The sequence below is a fragment of the Orcinus orca genome, chromosome 13 (assembly GCF_937001465.1).
Source record: "Orcinus orca chromosome 13, mOrcOrc1.1, whole genome shotgun sequence".
NCBI classification, from domain to species: domain Eukaryota; kingdom Metazoa; phylum Chordata; class Mammalia; order Artiodactyla; family Delphinidae; genus Orcinus; species Orcinus orca.
Window position 1 is genome coordinate 71,403,334 of NC_064571.1, and position 22,103 is coordinate 71,425,436.

Genomic DNA, 22,103 nt, shown 5'->3' on the forward strand with positions numbered 1-22,103 from the left:
GTCTCTGCCCAGCACAGAAGCAGCTCACCTCCAGGGGTCTCAATCCCACCTCTTTCTTCTGTCATTCCTGGTCCTCAAGAGGCCCTGTCGAGCACTGCCCAGGTCCACTTGGCTCTCTGACTGACCCCCTTTGGCGACAGTAGCAGATGCTGTTGGTGTCCATCTGAAACCACCTGCAGCTGCAGTAGACAGTTTCCAACTTGCTGATAGCGCCCCACCCCAAGCACCTGTGTCTTCTCTCTGTGGTTCTCAAAACAGATTCTTCACCATTTTCATTTTCGGAAATCAATTATTTACAAAGTCTTTGCTCCCATACATGTATGTGCTCTATATGTTTGCTATTCTTTCAGCAGTGACCTTAGCCAGGGGTGGTGGTGAAAGTGGAAATGTACTGAGGCTAGATTTCTACCCTAGGTGCTGTGTGTGTGTGTGTGTGTGTGTGTGTGTAAATCAGCTTTTTTTTCCCCTTTCTTTTTTTTTTTTTTTAATTTGGCCTCACTGCGTGACATGTGAGATCTTAGTTCCCCAACCAGGGATTGAACCTAGGCCCCACAGTGAAAACACCAAGTTCTAATCACTGGACCACCAGAGAATTCCCATCTTTCTTTTTTTAATTAAAAAAAAAAGCACGCCTATGGTTAGAAAATATGTATATCAAACAGCACACAGACCCATTCAGACTCTTAGTCTCATCCCCAGAAGCAACAACTAGTGCCAGATTTCTGATGTATTCTTCCAGAAATATTCCAAGTATAAAAAGCACAAGTATCTAATATAGATTCTCTTTTTTTTACATAAAGGAGAGTATAATATACACTTTAAATTTCACCATATATATTGGGATTCACTCCAAATAGAGCTATTTTACTTTTTTTCCCATAAAAATGTTCTGTTGTTTGGAAATGCCATAATTTACTTAACCTATCCCTTTTGGACATTTGGGTTGTTTAACTCATTTGCTATCACAAACAACTCTGCTTTGAACATCCTTATATACATATTTTGTATAAATACACTTTTGTCAACACTGAAGATTATCAATATCTTGTCTTTTGATAATTGGTAGGTGACAAAGAATATTTTCTTATTTCAACTTGCATTCCTTATACCTTAAGTTGGATGTTTTTATATGTTTATCAAACTATTGATATTTCTTTTTGCTGCCTATGTTGCAGCAAAAATAGAAATGAAGTTTTCCCTCCTCTGAGAACAAGGAAAATAAAGGGAACAGTGAACAGGCTAGAGAAGAAACATAACCTGGCCTGAAAGAGTTAATCACTCCTTGGTTTACTTTAACTGTCACTAATTTGTAGTAACTAGATTTGTACTTTACAAAGCTAACCTCACTCCCTGGCACTATGTAATTTACATTCGTCACCTATCACCCCTAACTGTGTGAGTTACATCCAGTGCGTCTCACTCCCTATTATGTCCTGGCACTTACATTCTATACGCCCCTCATAACAAATCACCCCCTATAATTTTCGCATTTCAGAAACAAAGTCACCGGCCGATAAACCAGAGGCAAACGGACACAATTACCAGACTGCTTGACCCCAATTACCAGGCGGCCTGACGCCAGCTATGACTGTTTTGAAATAATGCAAAGGAAAGGAAGAATGCAAGACCTTTATCCTTATCATATGCTCCGGACTACGAGCCCCACATATAAAATCTTCCCTGTTTCCCAAGGAGTGGAGGCACAGTTGTTGAGGCGCTAGCCTGCTGTGTCTTCCCTTCTCCCTGGCAGAAAGATAAAGCCATCTCTCTCTTCCTCCAATATCTGTCTCCGTATTTCTGTTCGGCCTTGGTGCACAGGGAAGCCGATATTTCGGCAACACTTTTTCCTGTTTTTGCCCATTTTCTTAATGATGTGTAAGATAAAAAATTCCTGTGTTAAGATTAGCCCTTTATTCAATCACCGTCCTACAAACATGTTGTCTTTTGCCTTTTTAACCCAACATTCTTTTCACCCCCAATTTAAAACTTTGTATACAGTCTAATTTATTTCCTTTCTGGCTTCTGGGTTTTGTGTTGTGTTTAGAAAAGCCTTCCTCACTTCAAAATTATTTTGATAATTTATCCCGGTATTTTTCCAGATTCTTTGTTACATTTAAGACTCCAGTCTATCTTGAAATTATTTTAGGATAGCAATCAGCTCTAATATTTGCCTTTTCTAACCTTGGCTCTTTGATCAATGACCCAGCTTCCCGGGAGTTCCAGAACAATCCAGATTTCCCAGATCCTTGGGGATGTGACTGTACCTGGCTTGATACATGGTTGGTTGTGACCTAGGGCCCCCAAGTCCTCCCCTGCTCACTGAGTGCTTGGCCCAGACCCCAGCAGGGAACCTGGGCAGGCCTCTCTCACCGGGGTGTGTGGGCTCCAGGTGGTCCCACAGTGACCTGGACGCGCATTTGACTGTAGCATGGGCTGTAGCACTTCCTCTGTAAATTCCTCTGGCTCCCTTCCACTCTTCCCTCCCATCCCATCTGTGCAGGGCCCTGCCAGCTCTTCTCTGAGGAAATTTGCATCATGCAGCAGCGGGAGGCCTCTTGAAGACTGCTTCACTGAGCCATGGTCTGCTCGGCTGCCCCTGTGCTACTCCCGGCCATGACTCTCCCTCTGGTGGGATCACCACTTGTCCGAGAGTCCCAGCCTGTGAGTAAGACTGGGGTGAGGGAAGACCCTGGGAAGATCTGCAGAGGTAACGACAGGGGCCCCTGGGTGTGAGAGGCAGCAAGATGTGGGATGAAAGGATGAATGGAGGCGAGAGGGCTGGAGGGAGAGGAAGTAATGTATTTTTAAAAAGGCTGGTTTGTTATAAGATCTCCGAGAGTTCAGCCTTATTTTTCAGGGTGTGGGGATAGCTTCTGTTTCTTTATTTGAATTTCCGTGAACACCAGCGATGCCTGCTGCACTCTGGATAAAGGCTCATCCAGTCAGGCTTGCAATTTAAAAACGAAAATAAAAACTTTCCAAACTTGGGAACCCTTGGCGTAGACGACAGGAGAGAATCTGAGGAAAGGCAGCAGAGTTAGTTTAGCACTTTATGATTTGTGTTTTCTCCCAGGTGGATATCTCTATCTCTAGCCACATCCTTATCTAGATCAATATCTGTTTTTAGACTGATCTCCTCACCCACACACAGTTTTGAGAGAGGGAGGAGTTGGTGAGGAAATAATTTACAGGCACCAGAGACTAAGGTATTGCCTGCCACTCACCCTCATGGCAATGCCTATGGAGGGAATAAAGCCCCCAAGCCTCTGGGCCGCAGGCAGCTCTGCCCAGCGCCCCCAGCCCCCTCTGGAGCTCCAGACCCAGCCATTTCAATTAGCCTGGAGGCACGGGGACGGGTACATTCAGGAAGGAATTAAGCAAAGCATGTTGACTCTCCAGGGTGTACCTGGTTCCTGGGTTCAGGTGGGCTTTGCCGGCCTGGGCGGGATCCCTGGTGCTGCATCCCTGCACCTCCTACCAGAAGCCTGCTTTCCCCTCCTGAGGTGCCCGCTTGATTCCAGGCAAAAAGAGGAGATTCAAAGAGACCAAGTCCTTCCAGATTAGCCAGGCGGGCACCGGAGCGGCTTGGGGAAGAAGGTGTCCCCGGGAGAAATGCGGAGTCAGCTCTCCTCAGAGGTCTCTCCCCTGTGCTCTGTTCCAGGGACAGGGTCAGGCTGGAGGGGAATCAGGGCAGCAATTGGACCAAGAACGTGGAGCAGGTGGTGAGTGGACAGACAGGAGGAGGAGGGGGGAGGGGGACAGGGAGCCTGGAACGAGGCAAGGAAAGAAAGAAAGGTCTGGAAGAGGGCACAGCCAGGGGGCTTAAGTGGGGTTAAGAGAGAGACTGGGTCTGGCGCTGGTCACACAGGTCTGAACGCAGTTCTCTAGCTGTGAGGCCTTGAGAAGATCCTTCCTTTTAGAGAGTCTTGCCCACGGAAGGGGGTCGTTGGGAGGGTGATATGAGACAGCGCGTGTGAAGGCACCATAGCTGGATGAGCAGTGACCACCTTCCTGGGCCCTGTCTGCACCTGGACAGGCTATGGGAGGTGCGATGTGCTCTGCTTCCTGGCGGGGACAGCGAGGTATGGGGCCCAAAGGCCACAGGCCCGTAGCTGCCTCTCCTCTCCAGCTGTCCCCTCTCCTACAGAATCGGTCCTGGTCTCCGTCTATGTACAGCTGTACTTTTCAAGTGAGCGCCAGCCGGCGGCACTCTCTGGGCCCATGACTCTCCCCACCGCCTCGGCTTCCTCCGCCCCAGTAACTCTCACTGGCCTCAGCCTCACAGCCGGTGGGGTGGCGGGAATTCTACTGACCCCTGCTCCTCAGTGGCTCTTAGCTGCTTGCATGGGAAGGGGGTTCAGAGTGCAAGGAGCCCAGCCCTCCCGCAGCCCCCTCGTCTGAGGTACTGTGAGCCCCTCCCTATTTCTTGGAGGGTGTGTGTGGCCCAGCTCCTTCCTCACCTCCCATCAGACAGACCTCCCCCTCCTGCCCCACATCCCATCTTCTAAACTTTGGCAGAGGCCTAAGGGGAAGATGACCACGGGCCCGGGCCTCGCCACTGCCACCTCTGATGCCTTTGCCCCACACGCGCTGATGCTTTGAACTCAGGCTGAGAAGGCGGTGCCTGTGACCTTGGGATTGCTCACGATACCCAGCCTCAGAGCCTCACAGGCATCAGGCGCTGGGCTTTCCCAGACAGCCTGCTCACTTCTTATCCCCCTTCCCTCTGTCACAGAGTGCGATGTCACCCACAAGGGGTGTAACTACTGTGCTTGCCTCTCCGGGTACCAGTGGAACACCAGCGTCTGCTCCCATCACCGGCCCTGCCAAACCCCCGTCAAGCACCGGCCTTGTGGCTGCCTTGTCTTCGGCCCTGCTGAAGCCGGGTACTGCCAGCTGCTGCCACCTGGTGAGGAGGGTTGGGAACGTGAAAACCAATGGCCCTGAGTGAAAGGAACCCTCTCTGTGTTTTTTTCTCTCTGACCCCCGTATCTCTGCCAGCTAGTGGCTCCTCTGGGTGAGAGAAAATGCCAGGCATCATAGCAGAAGATCACAGGCCCTGCGCCTGGGACAGGAAGAGGGAGACTCCAATGAACAACAGGGCTCCGGGACAGGTGGACAAAGAGAGGAAGTTCCCTCCCTGGGGGAGGGGGAGTCCTAGGACAAAAAGCTTCCCCGTTTGGTTCCCACTGACAGTTAGGGTCTTCCAGGCTGGATTGCGGCAGCCACACTCCTCCAGGGACAAAAGAGAACAGAAAATGTTAGGTGGGGAGGGATGGGCTTCAGAAGATGGGGAAGGAGGGAGAGCTTAGCTGCCTCAAGGGCCGCAAGTTCCTGCTCCGGGGGTCCTATCTTTTGCCTCCCGCAGTCCCCGCGGCCCTGAGCCTCAACTCCTGGCTGCAGACGCCTGGCGACACCCTGAACCTGACCCTCCTCACAAGCCAGGAGACCACCAACCTGAACTGGTTCCTGTGGCCCACAGGGAGCCCCAGCCCCATCCTCCTGCGGGCAGGGTCACGTGTGTCCTTGACCTCCAGCCGGAACCGGGCTGTCCTCAGCATTGTCAACATCTCCCATAAATGGGCAGGTAGGCCACCTGTCCTTCCCTCCTCTCTCCTCCCCTTTTTTTTTCCCTCCTCCCTCTCCTTCTTGTCTTTTCTTCTCTTCTTTTCCCTTATCTCCATTTATTCACTCTGGGGAAACTAAGGCTAAGAGGCCCATTGATGTGAAGAATTATAATGAGAGAACGCTGAAAGCGTGGTCTCAATTTCAACTGAGAACAGATGCAGGTTTTTCTTCACGATGTTGAAATGGCAGCAGGTGGTGCAGGAAGGGCATCTACTGGGGGCAGAGAGGTTCACCTTAGGATGCATGGCTACAGGCTAATAACAAAGGGTCAGGATCTCGTCTTCCTCCTAGAAATCCTTTGGGGGACAGGGATCTTTCCTGCTGGGGTTAAGCTGAGGCTGGATGGAGAGGGCAGACCTAGGGTGTGGCTGGGGAAGCAGCAGAGACCCTGTGGCGCAGGTGGGGGCCAAATGGCCGGGAGGTGCAGCGGGTGTGTGTCTGCAGGTGAGTACATATGCTGCTTTGAGGCCCGGGGATTCAGGTGGGAGCTGCACCAGATGGTGAGGGTGCCCCTGCAGGTGACAGATGTGGCTGGGCTCCCAGACCAGCTCTCCATCTCCTGTGCCACCTCCCCTGGCTTCCAGCTGAGCTGCTGCATCCCCAGTGCCCACCTGGGCTACACGGCTTCCTGGAGCCCCAGAGACGGCAATGAAGGTATGGAAAGGGGCTGGTTGGCAGGGCTCAGGGGAGAGGGGGCAGCTAGTTGCCCCCAGGCAGCTGGCTCTCCAGCTCCCTGGAAGCAGAGGTTGCAGTTCAACCTGGGCGTTCAGGGTCCAAGTCCAAATCTGTTTTTACCCCAATTCTGTTCATACAACAATAAGCATACGTGTGTAGACAACTTTTGCATAATGCTTTCATTCACACGATCTCCGTGAACTCACACGATATTATTCTGTGAGGTTCATTTGATGATGGTCCCATTTTACAAACGCGTTCACTGTGGCTTCAGGGCCTGGAACTAGTAAGAGATGCCCAGGGAGTGTCCCCTTCCCCCCGAATCCAAGCTCTTCCTTCAGTAGTTTGATGCCCACATACAATTCAGCTCATCTTCGCCGCTTCATCCCCTTCTGAAATTGCTAGAAAGATTGCCGAGGCACCCCTCAGACCCCTGGGGTCTCGGTATGTCCCTGGCCCAGTGACCGTTCCCTTCTCTTGTCTCCCCCTCAGCCTGCTTATTCAACACGCCGGACTCCCAGTGCTTCGTGCTGGCTGTTCAGAGCTGCCCTGCAGCCGACACTACGTGCACTTGTGACCTGCAGAGCCCGGGACTGAGCCCTCTCAGGGTTGCCGTCTCTGTCACCGTCATCCAGGTACTTGGGGCTTGGGGTCCAGGTGGCTGACCTCTCACCTGCTCATCCTGGGAGCTGCTTCCTGATGTCTCCCTGTGCTGGGCAACAGGGCCAGACCCCACACACTGCATGGGTTTCTGCCCAAGGAAAGGCTCGGGCTAGACTGGGTTGCTGAGCCTTCCCTGGTATCATTTTCAGAATGGAGACAACACCGCCCTGAGGACTCTTCGACTATTGCCTGGAACGTCACCAAGGCTGGCCATGTGGCACAGGCCCCGTGTCCCGGGAAGAGGAGGGGCATGGTGAAGAGGCCTTGTAGGCCTGAGGGGGGCTGGGGGCCCATCCACAGCAGCTGCACGGACACGGGGCTCCTGGCCTTGCTTCTTAGAGCCCGGGTAAAGCTTCTGACCCTGCTGCCCACGTGCCCCCTCCTCCACGACCTACCCCTTCCTCACTCAGGACCCAACTTTAGAGTCCTTTCCCCCAGAGACCCAGCCCGAAGGGTATTCAGGTTCTCTGAACTGGAGCCCTGGCAGAGCCAGGAAGCAGGTGTGGGCCCCTCAGAGCGGCCAGAGCGCTCATGGCAGGGAGGGTGCAGGTCCCAAGCCTTAATCCCAACAAGGGTCTGCCCCACAAAACTTGGTGTCAGTTTCTTCCACGTGGCTTGCTCCCTTCTCTGCTTCTGGCTCCCCTGGGACAGGGCGTGGATCTGGGGAGAAAGGAGCTGGACTGGGGAGGAGGTGGCCCCTCCTTCTTCAGGGCTCGCCCACGCCCACCCCCCTGCTGTCTTATCTGCCTCAGCTGCTGAGGGCTGGCCTGTGGACGAGGTACCACAGATCTCGGCACAGCTGCTGGAGCAGGCAGTGGTGGTGACCCCACCCACCGACTCATTGGCACTGGTGGCCACCATGACAATCCTGGCCAAGGTGGTAGCACATTCCAGAATACAGCTCAACGGCAGTGCCCTGGAGGTGAGATCCTTGAGCCACATCAGGGCCAGCTGGGTAGTGTGGGCTGGCAAATCTTCACCTCTGGGCATTTCTGTCCCTCTGACATCACCATGGGCTGTCAGATGGCAGACTCTTCTAGAGTCCAAGTGTCTGCTCCTCTCGTCCATTTCTCCTCTTGGATACCAGTCTCCAAGGCCGCGGAGTGTGGAGGAGGCCTGATGCTGGGAACACATGGGAGGTCAGGGAAGGCAGGGAGGGGTGTGGAGACAGGAGTTCAGAGGCCTTCACGCACATGCAGATATGCGGATATGACGTGAATCCCCCCGTGCCCACACACAAGGTACTCGGCTTTGCTGGACTCACCTAAACCAGCTCTCAGTATAGGCATCAGTTGCTGACCCAGAAGCTGCAACCAAAAGAATAATCGGGGACAATGACACTGCACTGCACACCCTTCGTGTCTGGGAATATGCATCACATGGGGGTGCAGACACGCAGGTGGCCCTCTACTTCAGAACGCGTGCCCTCTACCTCTGGGCACCATTCCTAGCTTTACGGACCTGTAGGGGTCCCCTTAGGACCTGGGTGGCCTCAAGGGATGGAAGTGGGAGAGAGGTCATCAGACGGAGGGGTGGGATGTGCATGAAGGGCCACATACTTGAAGATGCCCCAGCGGTTAGCTGAACAGCCCTCCATTCTTCCTGTCCAGAAAGCCTTCCCCAGAGGAGATGGGCACAGCTAGAAGCCAAGAGAAGACTGGGGTTTTAGGGCAAGCTCTCCAACAACAGAGAAAGCACCCCAGGCAGAGGACACATTCAGGTTCTTGGGCTCCTGATTATAACCTGGACTCCTGGTGACTCTGGATTGTCCCTTGTTTCTCCCTGAAAATCTGCCTCCAGTTAGCATTTGAAGGGAAAAGGTAGGATCGGAACGCACGGAAGTCACTGTAGCTGGGAGCAAAGTTCCTAGGATTTTTGCTGCCCAGGCAGGAGGGCAGGTGAAAATGTAAAAATGGATACAACCTCGTCAAAGGAGAGCTGGCAATAATAATAATTGCTCTGCAGCTGGGCCTTTCCACCCCTTCCTAGGCCACAAATGAAACCTACATCCCAGAACACAGCAAAGGACGAAGTTAAGATGCCAGGTGAGAAAGAAGCATTCTTGGGAGCAGCGTGACCAGCGTGGAGTGAGGCCGAGTGTACAAAGGGCTTTCCAGCAAAGCTCTAAAAAGAAAACTCCTCTTCATATACCTGTCCCAACCTAAAGGGTGGAAAAAAGACTTCTTCAAGTAGACATTTCTAGAGGGGCTGAAGGAGGTGGAGACCTTGGAAAGCAGATGGCGTAACTCCCACTGCTTTTCCCAGAAAGCTGAAGGGAGTGTCACCACCACCAACCCTTGACTCAGTTCACTCTGAAAATTCCTTTTCGCACTATCGAATTTTTAATCACCCTGAAAAACCATTGTTTTGAAGGAACGGCCATTGGTGGGTCCGGTGTCCAGAGGAGAGGGTAGCTTGCAGAGGCTTTAGGGCGAGCTCTTTCACGGGGAAGACAGAAGCTCTGAGTGACCCACAGGCAGAGCCGTGTTCCTTCAAGGGTGTCGAGGGTGTGTCCTTTAATCCAGGGATGGGTCCTGGCCAATCCTCTGAACCCTTTCCGCCTCCCAGAACTCAGCCCTTGGGAAAGATAGGCTTCTGTTTTCATTAGTCACGCGCATCTCTCTGGCAGCTTACCTGTTCCCCACCTGTAACTATCCAAGCAAGAAAAGTATGAAAAACTAACTAAAGCTACCTAATGAATAAGGCTGCCTTTGCTGTAAAAATAATCAACAGAAAAAAAAATAATAATCAACAGATATCAAAGTTCAAAATAATTACAAGTAAAACTGTCTCAACCAGTATTTTTTTTTTTTTTTTTTTTTTGCGGTACGCGGGCCGCTCACTGTTGTGGCCTCTCCCGTTGCGGAGCACAGGCTGCGGACGCACAGGCTCAGCGGCCATGGCTCACGGGCCCAGCCGCCCCGCGGCACGTGGGATCTTCCCGGACCGGGGCACGAACCCGTGTCCCCTGCATAGGCAGGCGGACTCTCAACCACTGCGCCACCAGGGAAGCCCTCAACCAGTTTTTAACTAATCAACAGTTCATGTTACAGATATATTTGATAAAAATGATCTTATTTTAACTATTCAGTGATTTCTTGTCTGATTATTTCTTCTCTATAGATAAAAAGAAAGGATAGCTTAATTGACAGGAACTCTGATCTTCTAAACATTGGAGGCCAAGGGGAGAATTTGGTTCATTTCTTTTCAAAATTTAGGAAAAGGTGAAGTTAATAGGTCCCTCTTTCTTTAATCTCTATAAAATACATTACTATAAAATGTAAGTTTCATAGATGTATGCATGTATACAAAAAGTCACTGATATGAGAACATTTGTAAGAATGCGGTATAAGTTTTAAAGTAGAGAGAAAGATAACACAGACTGCCAAGAATTAAGGAGAAAAGATGACAAACACTGACATTTAAAAAATGACAGGATCAAGCTAAGACTAGATATAGAGAAGAAATATTTCAGAAAAGCCTTCAGAGGACACCAAGATATCAGCTGAATTATCTTACAGAATCCACAAGAGGATGCTGACAGGACTCTGAAAATTTTTAAAAGTAAATAAATGAAAAAACTCTGACGAATGTTTGTTAATTTAAAAATTCATGGATATTTTTATAACGTGGAATGAGGATGTTTTCTTTCAAAATAAAAAAGTGATATACTAACCACATGCCATTGAAAATATTTTTCTTACATACACTATATCTCCACTTAAGGATTTGTGTGAATATTTTAATTGTGTATAAACCAGCTCGAGTATTTCTCTAAATGGATTCAATCATTCTTTCAAATAGAACACACCAACTCCCCAGGACAACTGCAACGTCTCTGTGCCTCATACTTGTTCCAGCCCTCACAGGAAGCAGCAGCTACTGGAATCCCGTGGGGGCTTTGCCTTGCTAGTTTCCCTGGCAACAGAGTCAGGTCTCAATGCCACTTTCACTTTTTAAAATATTTATTTATTTTTAAATTAATTCATTTTTTATACAGCAGGTTCTTATTAGTTATCTATTTCATACATATTAGTGTATATATACACTTTCACTTTATTAACAATTTACAGTCTTGTTTTAATTATAAAAATTTTTTTTGAAAAATTCAAGTAATATAGAAGAGAAACAGCAGATTCCTTTCCTGAGTATGCTTCTGTAGATATATGTGTTCTCGTTTTCCTTCTCAAATGATTGCACATACTCAGTGCATGCTCTGCTGCTAAAAGCACACTTGAGAATGGATAAATGAAATGACATTAAGCCTTTGTTCACTTGGCTCTCACCATGGAAAAAAAAAAGGAATGAAAAAGAATGCTCTGGAGGTAAATACAAGAAGGTGAGATATAGCAGCAATTCCATTTCTAAAAAGAAGGCTTAAAGAAATAAGTAAACAAGTGAACAGATAAATGTACAAAGGGTGTGCACTCTAGTGTGTTTACATCCTCAAAAAAGAGGCACTTGGTAAAACAAATTAGGATATATCCATACAAAGGAATGCTATGTGGTCATTAAAACTGATGACATATAGCTACACCCACTAATATGAAAAAATGCTACATAGCTAAGTAAAACAAAAGGGTTCCAGAACACCATTATACCAGGCAATTATGTTCTATATGCCCACATAAATACGCACACATTAAAAAGGAGAGATACCAAAATATAAACAGTGGGTAGGTCTACTTGATTTTTCATTTTCTTCTTCTACTCTATATTGTTTGAATTTTTTACTATGAGCATCTATTTTTATATTGGAAAAAAAATGGTTTTCAAAAGGTTTTCCTAGGGGCTTCCCTGGTGGCACAGTGGTTAAGAATCTGCCTGCCAACGCAGGGGACACAGGTTCGAGCCCTGGTCTGGGATGATTCCGCATGCCACGGAGCAACTAAGCCTGTGCACCACAACTACTGAGCCTCCGAGCCACAACTACTGAGCCCGAGTGCCACAACTACTGAAGTCAGTGCGCCTAGAGCCTGTGATCCACAACAAGAGAAACCACCACAGTGAGAAGCCCGTGCACCACAATGAAGAGAACCCCCCCTCGATGCAACTAGAGAAAGCCCGTGCACAGCAATGAAGACCCAACGCAGCCAAAAATAAAATAAATTTATTAAAAAAATTTTTTTCCTGAACGTTTTTCATATTTAAAAATAGAATATTGACGAGCAAAGAAACACAAACAAAATACGCCCTGGAATTTAAGTTTGTACAGAAGGATGGACTATATTAGGGGTTCCTGGGGAAGCTGTGAACTCCCTATTTGGAGTTCTGCTTTGGGAATCAATTGATCACTGACGGTTCTTTAAGTGTGGAAGGGAAAAGGGCTCCAATTTGAGTATGACATTGAGTACAAACACTGCCAACATGTCTAAATGCTTCTTCTCTTTCACAATAATCTATTTATTTTCAGAATAATATGTCTACTCACTATTATTGTCCTCCAATCCCCACATTCTCCCATTTCCTCTCCATCAATGATCCCTCTTCATTGAGGAAGCACAATAAACCAGTTCAGAGTCCCCCAAAACCACAGCGGATATAGGCAGAGGGACTCTGAGTCATCCATTAAAATCTGAGAAAGCCTGGGAGACCCTGCTACCGCCTTTTACTCCTCAAGAAAGACCGGAACTTCAGAAGCCTGGATAAACAAGCAAAACTGAGAAAGGATGGGGGAGAAGACTGGTGGAGAAGCAAACAGCTAGGGGCAGGGCAGAGTGGTGGGGAGAGGGTGGGGAGAAGTTGGGGAGCTGACCTTCTGAAATTTGAATGAAAGAAGATGAGGGCAAATAAAGGCTCCACTCTCAATTGGTTATTTGGTGGAACAGAGGGTCTAATTAAAGTTTTACATGAAAAGAGAGACACTTTTAAGTTGGGATCTTTAAAAACATAACCAGTTTAAGATACTTAAGAACAAACATCAAGAAGGTGTCTATAATCACCACAGCCAAGGATGATCTTTTGTAGCAGTCATGCTAATGAAAATAACATGGCTCTCTCTATACATATAAAATGTTTTGAAATAGTACATAACTTTAACCTGTGTGCTCCTCTCCAATCCAATTCCACTGTCCCCTACCTAGAGGTAACTTCTGTTCTGAATGTTTTCCCTTACCTTAAAAAAAATTTTTTTTTAGTTGTGGTAAAATACACATAAAATGTTATCATTTTAATGATTTTTAAGTATACAGTTCAGTAGTGTTAAGTACATTCACATTGTAGTGCAACCAATCTTCAGAATTATTTTCATCTTCCAAAACAGAAATCCTATACCCATTAAACAACCCCTCATCCCCCCTCCCTCAAGCCCTGGCAACCACCATTCTACTGTCTTTATGAATTTGACTGTTTTAAATACCTGGGACAAGTAGAATCATACAGTATTTGTCTTTTTGTGACTGGCTTGTTTTACTTAGCATAATATCCTCAAGCTTCATCCATGTTGTAGCATGTGACAGGACTGCCTTCCTTTTTAAGGCTACATAGTATTCTATTGCATGTATATACACATTTTGTTTATCCATTGGTCCATCAGTGAACACCTGAGTTGTTTCCAAGTTTTAGTTATTGTGAATAATGCTGTTATGAACATGGGTGTATAAATATTTCTGAGACCCTGCTTTCAATGCTTTTGTATATATCCTAGACCTGGAATTGCTGGATCATATGGTAATTCTATTGGGCTGGCCAAAACGTGCCTTTGGTTTTTAAGTAAAAATAGGAGACACATTTTTCCTTTTCACCAAGAACTTTATTGAACAATGTATTCACCCTTTTATTCCACTACCTTCTGCCATTTTTCAGGCAACTTCATAATTCCATCTCCCCAAAACTTTTTATCTTTTTGAGCAAAGAACTGTTCCAGGTGCCTTTTACAGTCTTCCAGGGAACTGAAATTTTTTCCATTAAGAGAATTTTGTAAAGACCGAAATAAATGGAAATCCGAAGGTGCAATGTCTAGTGAATACAGCGGATGAATCAGAACTTCCCAGTCAAGCTGTAACAGTTTTCGCCTGGTCATCAGAGAAACATGCGGTCTTGCATTACCCTGACGGATGATTATACTTTTCCTGTTGACTAATTCTGGACGCTTTTTGTCAAGCGCTGTTTTCAGTTGGTCTAAATGGGAGAAGTACTTGTTGGAATTAATCGTTTGGTTTTCCGGAAGGAGCTCATAATAGAGGACTCTCTTTCAACCCCACCATAAAAACATCTCATTCTTTGGATGAAGACTGGCCTTTGGTGTGGTTGGTGGTGGTTCATTTCGGTTGCCCGACAATCTCGTCCGTTCCATATTTTTGTACAGTATCCACTTTTCATAACTCATCACAATGTTTTATTGATGAAAACAGAACGTTTTCATTACGTTTAAGTAGAAAATCCCATGCGGAAATATGGTCAAGAAGGTTTTTCTCGCTTAACCTATGTGACACCCAAACATCAAAGTGAGTAACATAATCAAGCTTGTGCAAATGATTTTCAACGCTTGATCTGGATATTTTGAGTATGTCGGCTATCTCCCGCGTGGTATTATGTTGATTGTTCTCAATTAATTTCTCGATTTAATTAATGTCTCAATTTGATCGCTATCAACTTCAACTGGTCTACCGACCATGGAGCATCATCCAGCAAATCTCCAGCACGAAACTTCTCAAACCACTTTTGACATGTTTGATCAGTCACTGCACCTTCTCTGTACACTGCACAAATCTTTTTTTTTTTTTGCATTTCGGTTGTGTTTTTACCTTTCCTGAAATAAGCATAATATGCCGAAAATGTTGCTTTTTTCTTCTATCTTCAATGGCTACACAAAAATTTACCAATTTTGATTTTTTTTTAAATGCACGCTGATGTGACAGCTGTCACGTACAATCTAACAAAATTGTTTTGAATGAAGTTAAAGACAACTAAGTGCTACTAGAGCCATCTTACAGAAAAAACCCGAACGAACCTTTTGGCCAACCCAATACCTTTAATTTTTTGAGGACCTGCTATACTATTTCCCATAGCATCTGCACAATTTTACATTCCCATCAACAGTGCACAAAGGTTTCAATTTCTCCATATCCTCACCAACACTTGTCATTTTCAGGTTTTGTAATAGCAGCCATCCTATTGGGAGTGAAGTAGCAGCTCATTGTAGTTTTGATTTGCATTTCCTCAACAATCAGTGACGCTGAACACCTTTTCATGTGCCCATTGTACATCTTCTTTAGAGAAATATCTATTCAAATTATTTGCTCATTTTAATTTTTTAAATAAATGTATTATTTTATTTATTGTTTCTGGCTGTGTTGGGTCTTCGTTGCTGCATGCTGGCGTTTCTCTGGTTGTGGCGAGTGGGGACCACTCTTCACTGTGGTTCACGGGCTTCTCATTGTGGCAGCTCCTCTCGTTGTGGAGCACGGGCTCTAGGCGTGTGGGCCTCAGCAGCTGTGGCACGCAAACTCAGTAGTTGTGGCTCGTGGGCCCTAGAGCACAGGCTCAGCAGCTGCAGTGCATGGGCCTGCTCCGCAGCACGTGGGACCCTCCCGGACCAGGGATCGAACCCATGTCCCCTGCACTGGCAGGCGGACTCTCAATCACTGCGCCACCAGGGAAGCCCTTTTGTTCATTTTAAAATTGGGTTTTCTAGCTCTTGAGTTGCATAGTTCTTTATATATTCTGGATATTAACCCCTTATCAGATATGATTTATATTTTCCCCCATTCCATAGGTTGCTTTTTCACTGTCCTTTGATGTACAGAAGTTTTTAATTTTTATGAACTCCAATTTTTTTCTCTTTCCTGTTCTTTTGGTGTCATATCCAAGAAATCATTGCCAAATCCAGTATCATGAAGCTTTCCCTGTTTCCTTCTAAGAGTTTTATAATTTTAGCTTTTATGTTTAGGTCTTTGATCTGTTTTGAGTTAATTTCTGTATATGGTATAATGCAGGGGTCGAATTTCATTATTTTGCATGTGGATATACAATTTTCCCAACACCATTTGTTGAAAAGATTGTCTTGGCACTCTCCTAGAAAATAATTTCACTATATGTGAATTTATATATGGGTTCCTTTTTAAACTATTAACTAAACCCCAGATTTCACCAGTTTTTTTTTTTATTAGTGTCCTTATTCCGTTTTAGAATCCAACTCAGGATACTACATTACATTCAGTTCTCATGTCTCTTTCACCTCCTCTGGTCTGTGACAGTTTCTCAGTATTCTTTTATTTTTCATGACTTTGATAGTTTTGAGTACTGGTGAAGAATTTTGTAGAATGTCCCTCAATTTAGTTTTGTCTGACGTTTTCTCATCAATCGACTAGGTTATGAGTACTTGGAAAGAATACCACTAAGGTGAAGGGCCCTTTTGATGACCTCATACCAGGAGGTCTGTGATATCCACATGACAGCACCACTAACAACCTTGGTCATTTGGTTAAACTAGTGTTTGCCAGGTTTCTCCACTGTTAAGGTTGCCTTGTTTTCTGTCTTCACACTCTATTTACTGGAATTGAGTCACTAAGTCCAGCCCACACTCAAGAGGGGAAGAGCAGGATCCACCTCCTGGAGCCTGGGGTCTACATATATTATTTGGCATTCTTCTGTAAGATTTCTTTTTTCTTAACTGTTTTGGAAAATATTTTCACCTTGTACATAGGCATCCTAGAAATGTACTTAGTTTTGCTTATTTTTAAAACTTTGCTGTGGATGAACATTTGTTATTTACAATATTTTGCTATTAGAGAGAGATGCTGCTATCAACACTCTTGTACATGTCTCCTGGTACTCATGTACAAGTTTCTCCAGGAAATATACCCAAGAGTGAAAAAGCTGGATTATAAACCATGTGTCATATTCAAATGTACAAGATAATGCCAGACTGTTTTCCAAAGTGGTTGTATCAATCTACATTCTCACCAGCAGTGTATAAAAAGTTCCTACTGTTCTACATCCTTACTCACGCTTGGTATTCTCAGTCCTGTTCATTTTTGTCAGTCTAGTAGGTATAAAATAATACCTCATCATGATCTTGGTTTGGTTTTTCTTGATTACTAATGAGCATCTTTTCATGTTTATTCTGCATTTGTACATTATTTTCTAAAAAAATACCTGTTAATATCTTTTGCCATATTTTACGATGTTATCTTTCTTCTTCTTTTTTTTTTTGGCCTCACCGCACGGCATGCGGGAGGGATCTTAGTTCCCCAACCAGGAACTGAACCCGAGCCCCCTGCAGTGGAAGCCCAGAGTCTTAACCACTGGATCACCAGGGAAGTCCCTATCTTTCCTCTTTTTGATTGACAGGAATTCTGTATACACCCTGGATCCTTTGTAAAATATATCTATATCATATATATCTTGTAAGGTATCTATCATATGTATGATATGATAGAGATATAAAAGATATACTTTTATGATATATATATGTACATATATATGATATATATATGCACATCCTTTGTAAGTTATATCTGTATCTTCACCCCATTTGTGGCTTGTCTTTCCACTCTATCATATAAAGAACAAAGGTTCTTATTTCAACATAGGCCAATTTATAGATCTTTTCGTTTATGATAACACTTTAAATGTCTTATTTAAGAAATTCTTCCCACCCCAACCTAAGGGTCATAGTGGTATTTTTTTTTCTAAATTTTAAAAAGTTTTTTTTTTTTTTTGCGGTACGCGGGCCTCTCACTGCCGTGGCCTCTCCCGTTGCGGAGCACAGGCCCCGGACGCACAGGCTCAGCGGCCATGGCCCACGGGCCCAGCCGCTCCGTGGCATGGGGAATCCTCCCAGACCGGGGCACGAAACCATGTCCCCTGCATCGGCAGGCGGACTCTCAACCACTGTGCCACCAGGGAAGCCCCTTAAAAAGTTTTTTATCTTTTATATTTAACTTATCTTGAGTTAATACTTGTGATATGTAAATATAATGGTTTGCAGTATTAAAAACTCACATTAGGTGGAATTCACCAATGAAATCATGGGGAAATAAAGCTGGGACTCTCAAATAACCTTTTAAGAGGTTAGCACTTGCTCCCTTGCCCAATCTGTCCCTGAACTAGAGTATGATTCTGATTGCCAGTAACTTTCACAGACCTAAATGAAATTCACATGAACGGTTGCAACTGAGACTTTTGCTTCTGCAATGCACTAGCATACATGTTATTTAATGCAGTTCGGTTGTCAAAAAACTGAGAGAATTTTTAGTATGTTGACCAAATTTTTGAAATTTCTTTACATTTCATTAAACCCGGCAAACAGAAACATCTCCAAATGATAAAATAAATTTATTTCAATTGGGCACTGGGGAAAAAATGGTGTTATTCTAAAGCAGGACCTTCTTTATGATCCTAGCGGCTTCATGGTTGACTAAAATGGTTAGAAGTTACAAATGAGTAATCCAAGGCAAAATCTGTCCCTAAGCAAGAGAACCACCTTTTACCTCTAATAAAACAATGCAAATGGTTCTCTGATACTTCTCTACTTTATTAAGGTTAATCAACATGGTATTTATATATCTAAACATTTACTGTAAATTTTCAGTGATGTTTAGATTCTAAATTACCTTTCCATAATTAAGTTAAATTTAGGCACATTGGTTTGTATTTTATAGAAAACATTTATCTTTAGGTCACAAATAGGAATGAGCTATAATTTGCAAATGTTACAAAGGTGATTCCAAATCTCAGCTAAATTCTTTCCAAAATTGCAACCACTCATTCAGTCTTTCATAAAAATAGAGACCAAACACAATTGCTTAAACTTATCACTGTTGAGAGATTCTGGTAACTAAGAAATTCCTGAAAGAGTAATAAGCCGTGATTATTGGAAAGCTCAGAACACTGGCAAGGCTTAACTGCAAAGTACTTAACAGAAGGCCACAAATTTTGTTTTCCTAAGAGAAGCTAGGAACTACAGATGTCACTGAGTAGTGCATTGAAATGGCATTGCCTAGGGTGAGTGTTGCACAGAAACTCCAGGTCACCTCTTCTTGATCTATTATTTTGGATAAGCTTCCACTATCATAGCATGGCCCTGTAAAGGAAAATAAAGTTCAATTAGAGCAACCAAATGCAATGAATCCAGCCAGTACAGAGGCAGCATGGAACAATGGGAAAAATATAGGCTTTGGAACTTAATCCTGGCTCTGCCATTCAAACACTGTGTGATCTTGGGAAAGTTATTAGCCATTCTGAACCTCAACTTCCTCTCTAAAATGGGGTTCATGGTGCCCACTTCAAAGTGTTTTTGTGAGCATTAGATAGCATACAATGTATGTATACACACACATACATGTACACACATGTGTATCAGAGTCTATCTAGAAGAGTCTGACTCCTAGTAGATGCTCCGTAAGTGGTTACTATTAAAATAGGCCAGAGGGGCTCTTTTAGCTGTATAAAAATAAACGCAATACAGTGAATCCAACAACAGCCTTCTCTCTCTCCTAGATAAGAAAACTGAGGCTTTGAGAGGTTAAGTTACTCATCCAAATCCACAAAGCTATTAAGTAACAGGGTCAGGACTTGAAACCAGATGATTCCAAAACCTGGTCTCTTCTTTACTACTCTATGCGGGTGAAGATGATGATTTGAGGTCCCACAAAGGTAAAAAGGTAGAAAATCCCTTTCCTAGTACTAGGCACAGTGCTATATCCAAGTTATCTCCCTAGTTGAAACCTAGTATAGAAATTAATGATTTCATGAGTCTAAATCCTATCTGATAATCATAGTCATTCTATCTTTTGGACTGCTATCAAACTACTTAATAGCCTAACTAATCTCCCTGCTTCTAGATTCAATTCAATCCCCACAAATATTTATTAAACTATTATTTATAAGGCACCAAGCTGAACACTGTGTGGGTACAAAGTTTTGCTACACGGTCTGTATCCTCAATCTAATATACACTGTAGTTCAAAACAAACTGCTAAATACCTTGATACAGGCACAAGCCAACAAAATATGGATGGGAAGGATTGACTGACTTGGGGTTGTCCTAGAAGGGCCCATAATAAGGTAGAATATTCCTTCTCCTGTTTTATTTCAACTGTGTTGTTTTCATGTTCCAAATCTTTTATATTGCACTAGATCAGTGGTTCTCAATGGCAGTGATTTTGCTCCCTCCCCTCCCCAGAGGACATTTAGCAATGTCTGGAGATATTTCTGGTTGTCCCAACTGTGTGTGTGTTGGCAGGGGGGCGGGGGGGGGTGGTGGGGAGTGAGGGGGGTGGTTTGCTACTGGTATCTAGTGGGTAGAGACCATGTTAAACACCCTACAACACACAGCACAGTCCTCTCACCCGCAACAAAGAATTATCTGGCCCAAAATGTTACTAGTGCCAGAGCTGAGAAACCCTGATCCACAATGATGGATTCCTCCTTTGATCTAATCATGTTTGTAGCACGCACTTGGCTCTTGATGAAACAATGCCAAGTTTAATCTAGTTTCTAAGATGCATCATCTCCTTCTTCACTATACTGTAAACTTCTAGAGGTAAGTAATAATACTGGATATTATTCTTTGTTCATCCACAAAAGCACCTAGTATTGTGTTATTAATCCTCTATGTGCTAGATTAAAAAATTAGGGAACAAACACTCAAAACCAAAGGACATTAACCTATGTGGACTATGCACTGTGTACAATGCTATGCACTAGTTACCCCCCGCATTTAAATTTGGCATAGAAAGATAAGAGGGAGGGCTCCAGTCCTGATTTACCATGGTTTTCTGTAAATGAAGGTACAACAGATTAGAAAATACTTCTGATTGTGAAGTCTAAAATATTCCAACCTAAAAATAACTGATCCCTTGCTTCTTCAAGGTCTCTGAGAAAAAGCCATAAATAAAGGCTTTTAAATGTAAGATGTTTATACTTTTACATATCTTATTCCTCTTGGTCGGCAACAGATAGTTTCTGTTATCTGGAGAAAAATCAAATCTGTTTCCATCAGGGTTGGGAAAAAAGATTACAACCAGCCTTCCTTTTGGATTTTATTCCCACGTGAAATGCTATAGCAGGTAGGAAGTTTCGTCAGTAACACAAGTAAAGCAGATAGAAAAAAAATCTGTAGAAAACCATAATTTTCCTCAGCTAAACAGCAATAGGTTATCCAGAGGCAAATTAATTCTCCATTAAGGTATAGTTCAGTTCTCAAGAAAGACTTGGAGAGATTTTATGGATAACGTCTCATGGTGACTAGATAAATGGATAAAATTTTATTATTAAAGAAGAAAATATATCAAAGTGTGAATAATGATAGTGTCTGATGAGGGGATTATAAGTAATTATAATTTTATTTTCTAAATACTTTTTGTATTTTCATAATTTCCATAAGGAGCATATATAACTTTTATAAACAAAAAACATAAACATTATTTTAGGGGGAAAAAATAACTTGGATTTAAATAGATTCTTCCTTTCAAAGTACTATCAGAATTAAAGTTGTACTCCCTCCCCACAAAAATGGGCTGCTTTTTTCCCAGTTGTCTGTCATCAGAAAAATTGCTCTAAGACTGTTTCAAATTAAGCTAAATCAAACATTCTTGGATGAATTTGTTTTGTTTCCAAGAAAATGACTTTCTGGAAGCTCCTATGAAGCTTCTGTGACATACCTGCCCTCCAGCTGCACAGGCGGCAACTAACCCATACTGGCCTCCTTCCTTCTGTAATCTGTTGGCAGTTGCCATGACCAACCGACAGCCAGTGGCTCCAAACGGGTGCCCCAGGGAGAGTGATCCACCCCAGATGTTAAACTTCTCCAAAGGAGGCGATCCAACCTGGCTCCCACAAAAATAGACACAAATATAAAGATGAGTTTACTTAAGAATCAGACAAGGCTCGTAGTTAACAGGTAGTAATGGCAATAAAGGGAAGTAACTAACTTAAGCCAAATCACAAGTTATTTTACTGCAAAAGAAAGAGATTCTAAATCAATTCTGAAAGCCAAGGGCCCACTTATTTTTCATCTAACATCAGAATGGATGAACAAAGACAACCTAAAATTTCGCTTTTATTTTATTTTTTGTTTTTTAACATCTTTATTGGAGTATAATTGCTTTACAATGGTGTGTTAGTTTCTGCTGTATAACAAAGTGAATCAGCTATACATATACATATGTTCCCATATCTCCTCTCTCGTG

At 44.2% G+C, this 22,103-nt stretch overlaps 2 protein-coding genes across 4 annotated transcripts in view; one reads left to right on the forward strand and one right to left on the reverse strand.

The window, feature by feature from the left end:
* Positions 1 to 2,505: 2,505 nt before the first annotated feature.
* On the forward strand, positions 2,506 to 8,205 carry ADGRF3 (adhesion G protein-coupled receptor F3). Its single transcript, XM_049695726.1, is given in 9 exon segments — positions 2,506 to 2,661; positions 3,662 to 3,722; positions 4,148 to 4,288; positions 4,736 to 4,918; positions 5,306 to 5,587; positions 6,073 to 6,282; positions 6,796 to 6,938; positions 7,116 to 7,128; positions 7,131 to 8,205. Coding segments are annotated over 9 exon segments (2,073 nt in total). The 5' UTR covers positions 2,506 to 2,577; the 3' UTR covers positions 8,087 to 8,205.
* Positions 8,206 to 18,227: 10,022 nt separating this feature from the next.
* Positions 18,228 to 22,103, reverse strand: part of HADHB (hydroxyacyl-CoA dehydrogenase trifunctional multienzyme complex subunit beta) — a 35,589-nt gene continuing 31,713 nt past the window's right edge. For 2 of the 3 annotated variants that reach the window (XM_004268108.4, XM_033425096.2), the window contains exons 15-16: positions 21,576 to 21,740; positions 18,228 to 18,994 (exon numbers count right to left, since the gene is read on the reverse strand). In XM_004268108.4, the coding sequence (XP_004268156.1) occupies positions 18,959 to 18,994; positions 21,576 to 21,740 (201 nt within the window). In that variant the 3' untranslated portion in view covers positions 18,228 to 18,958. Of the gene's footprint in view, positions 21,741 to 22,103 lie in introns of all 3 variants that reach the window. The other variant, XM_033425095.2, reaches the window with a different exon arrangement.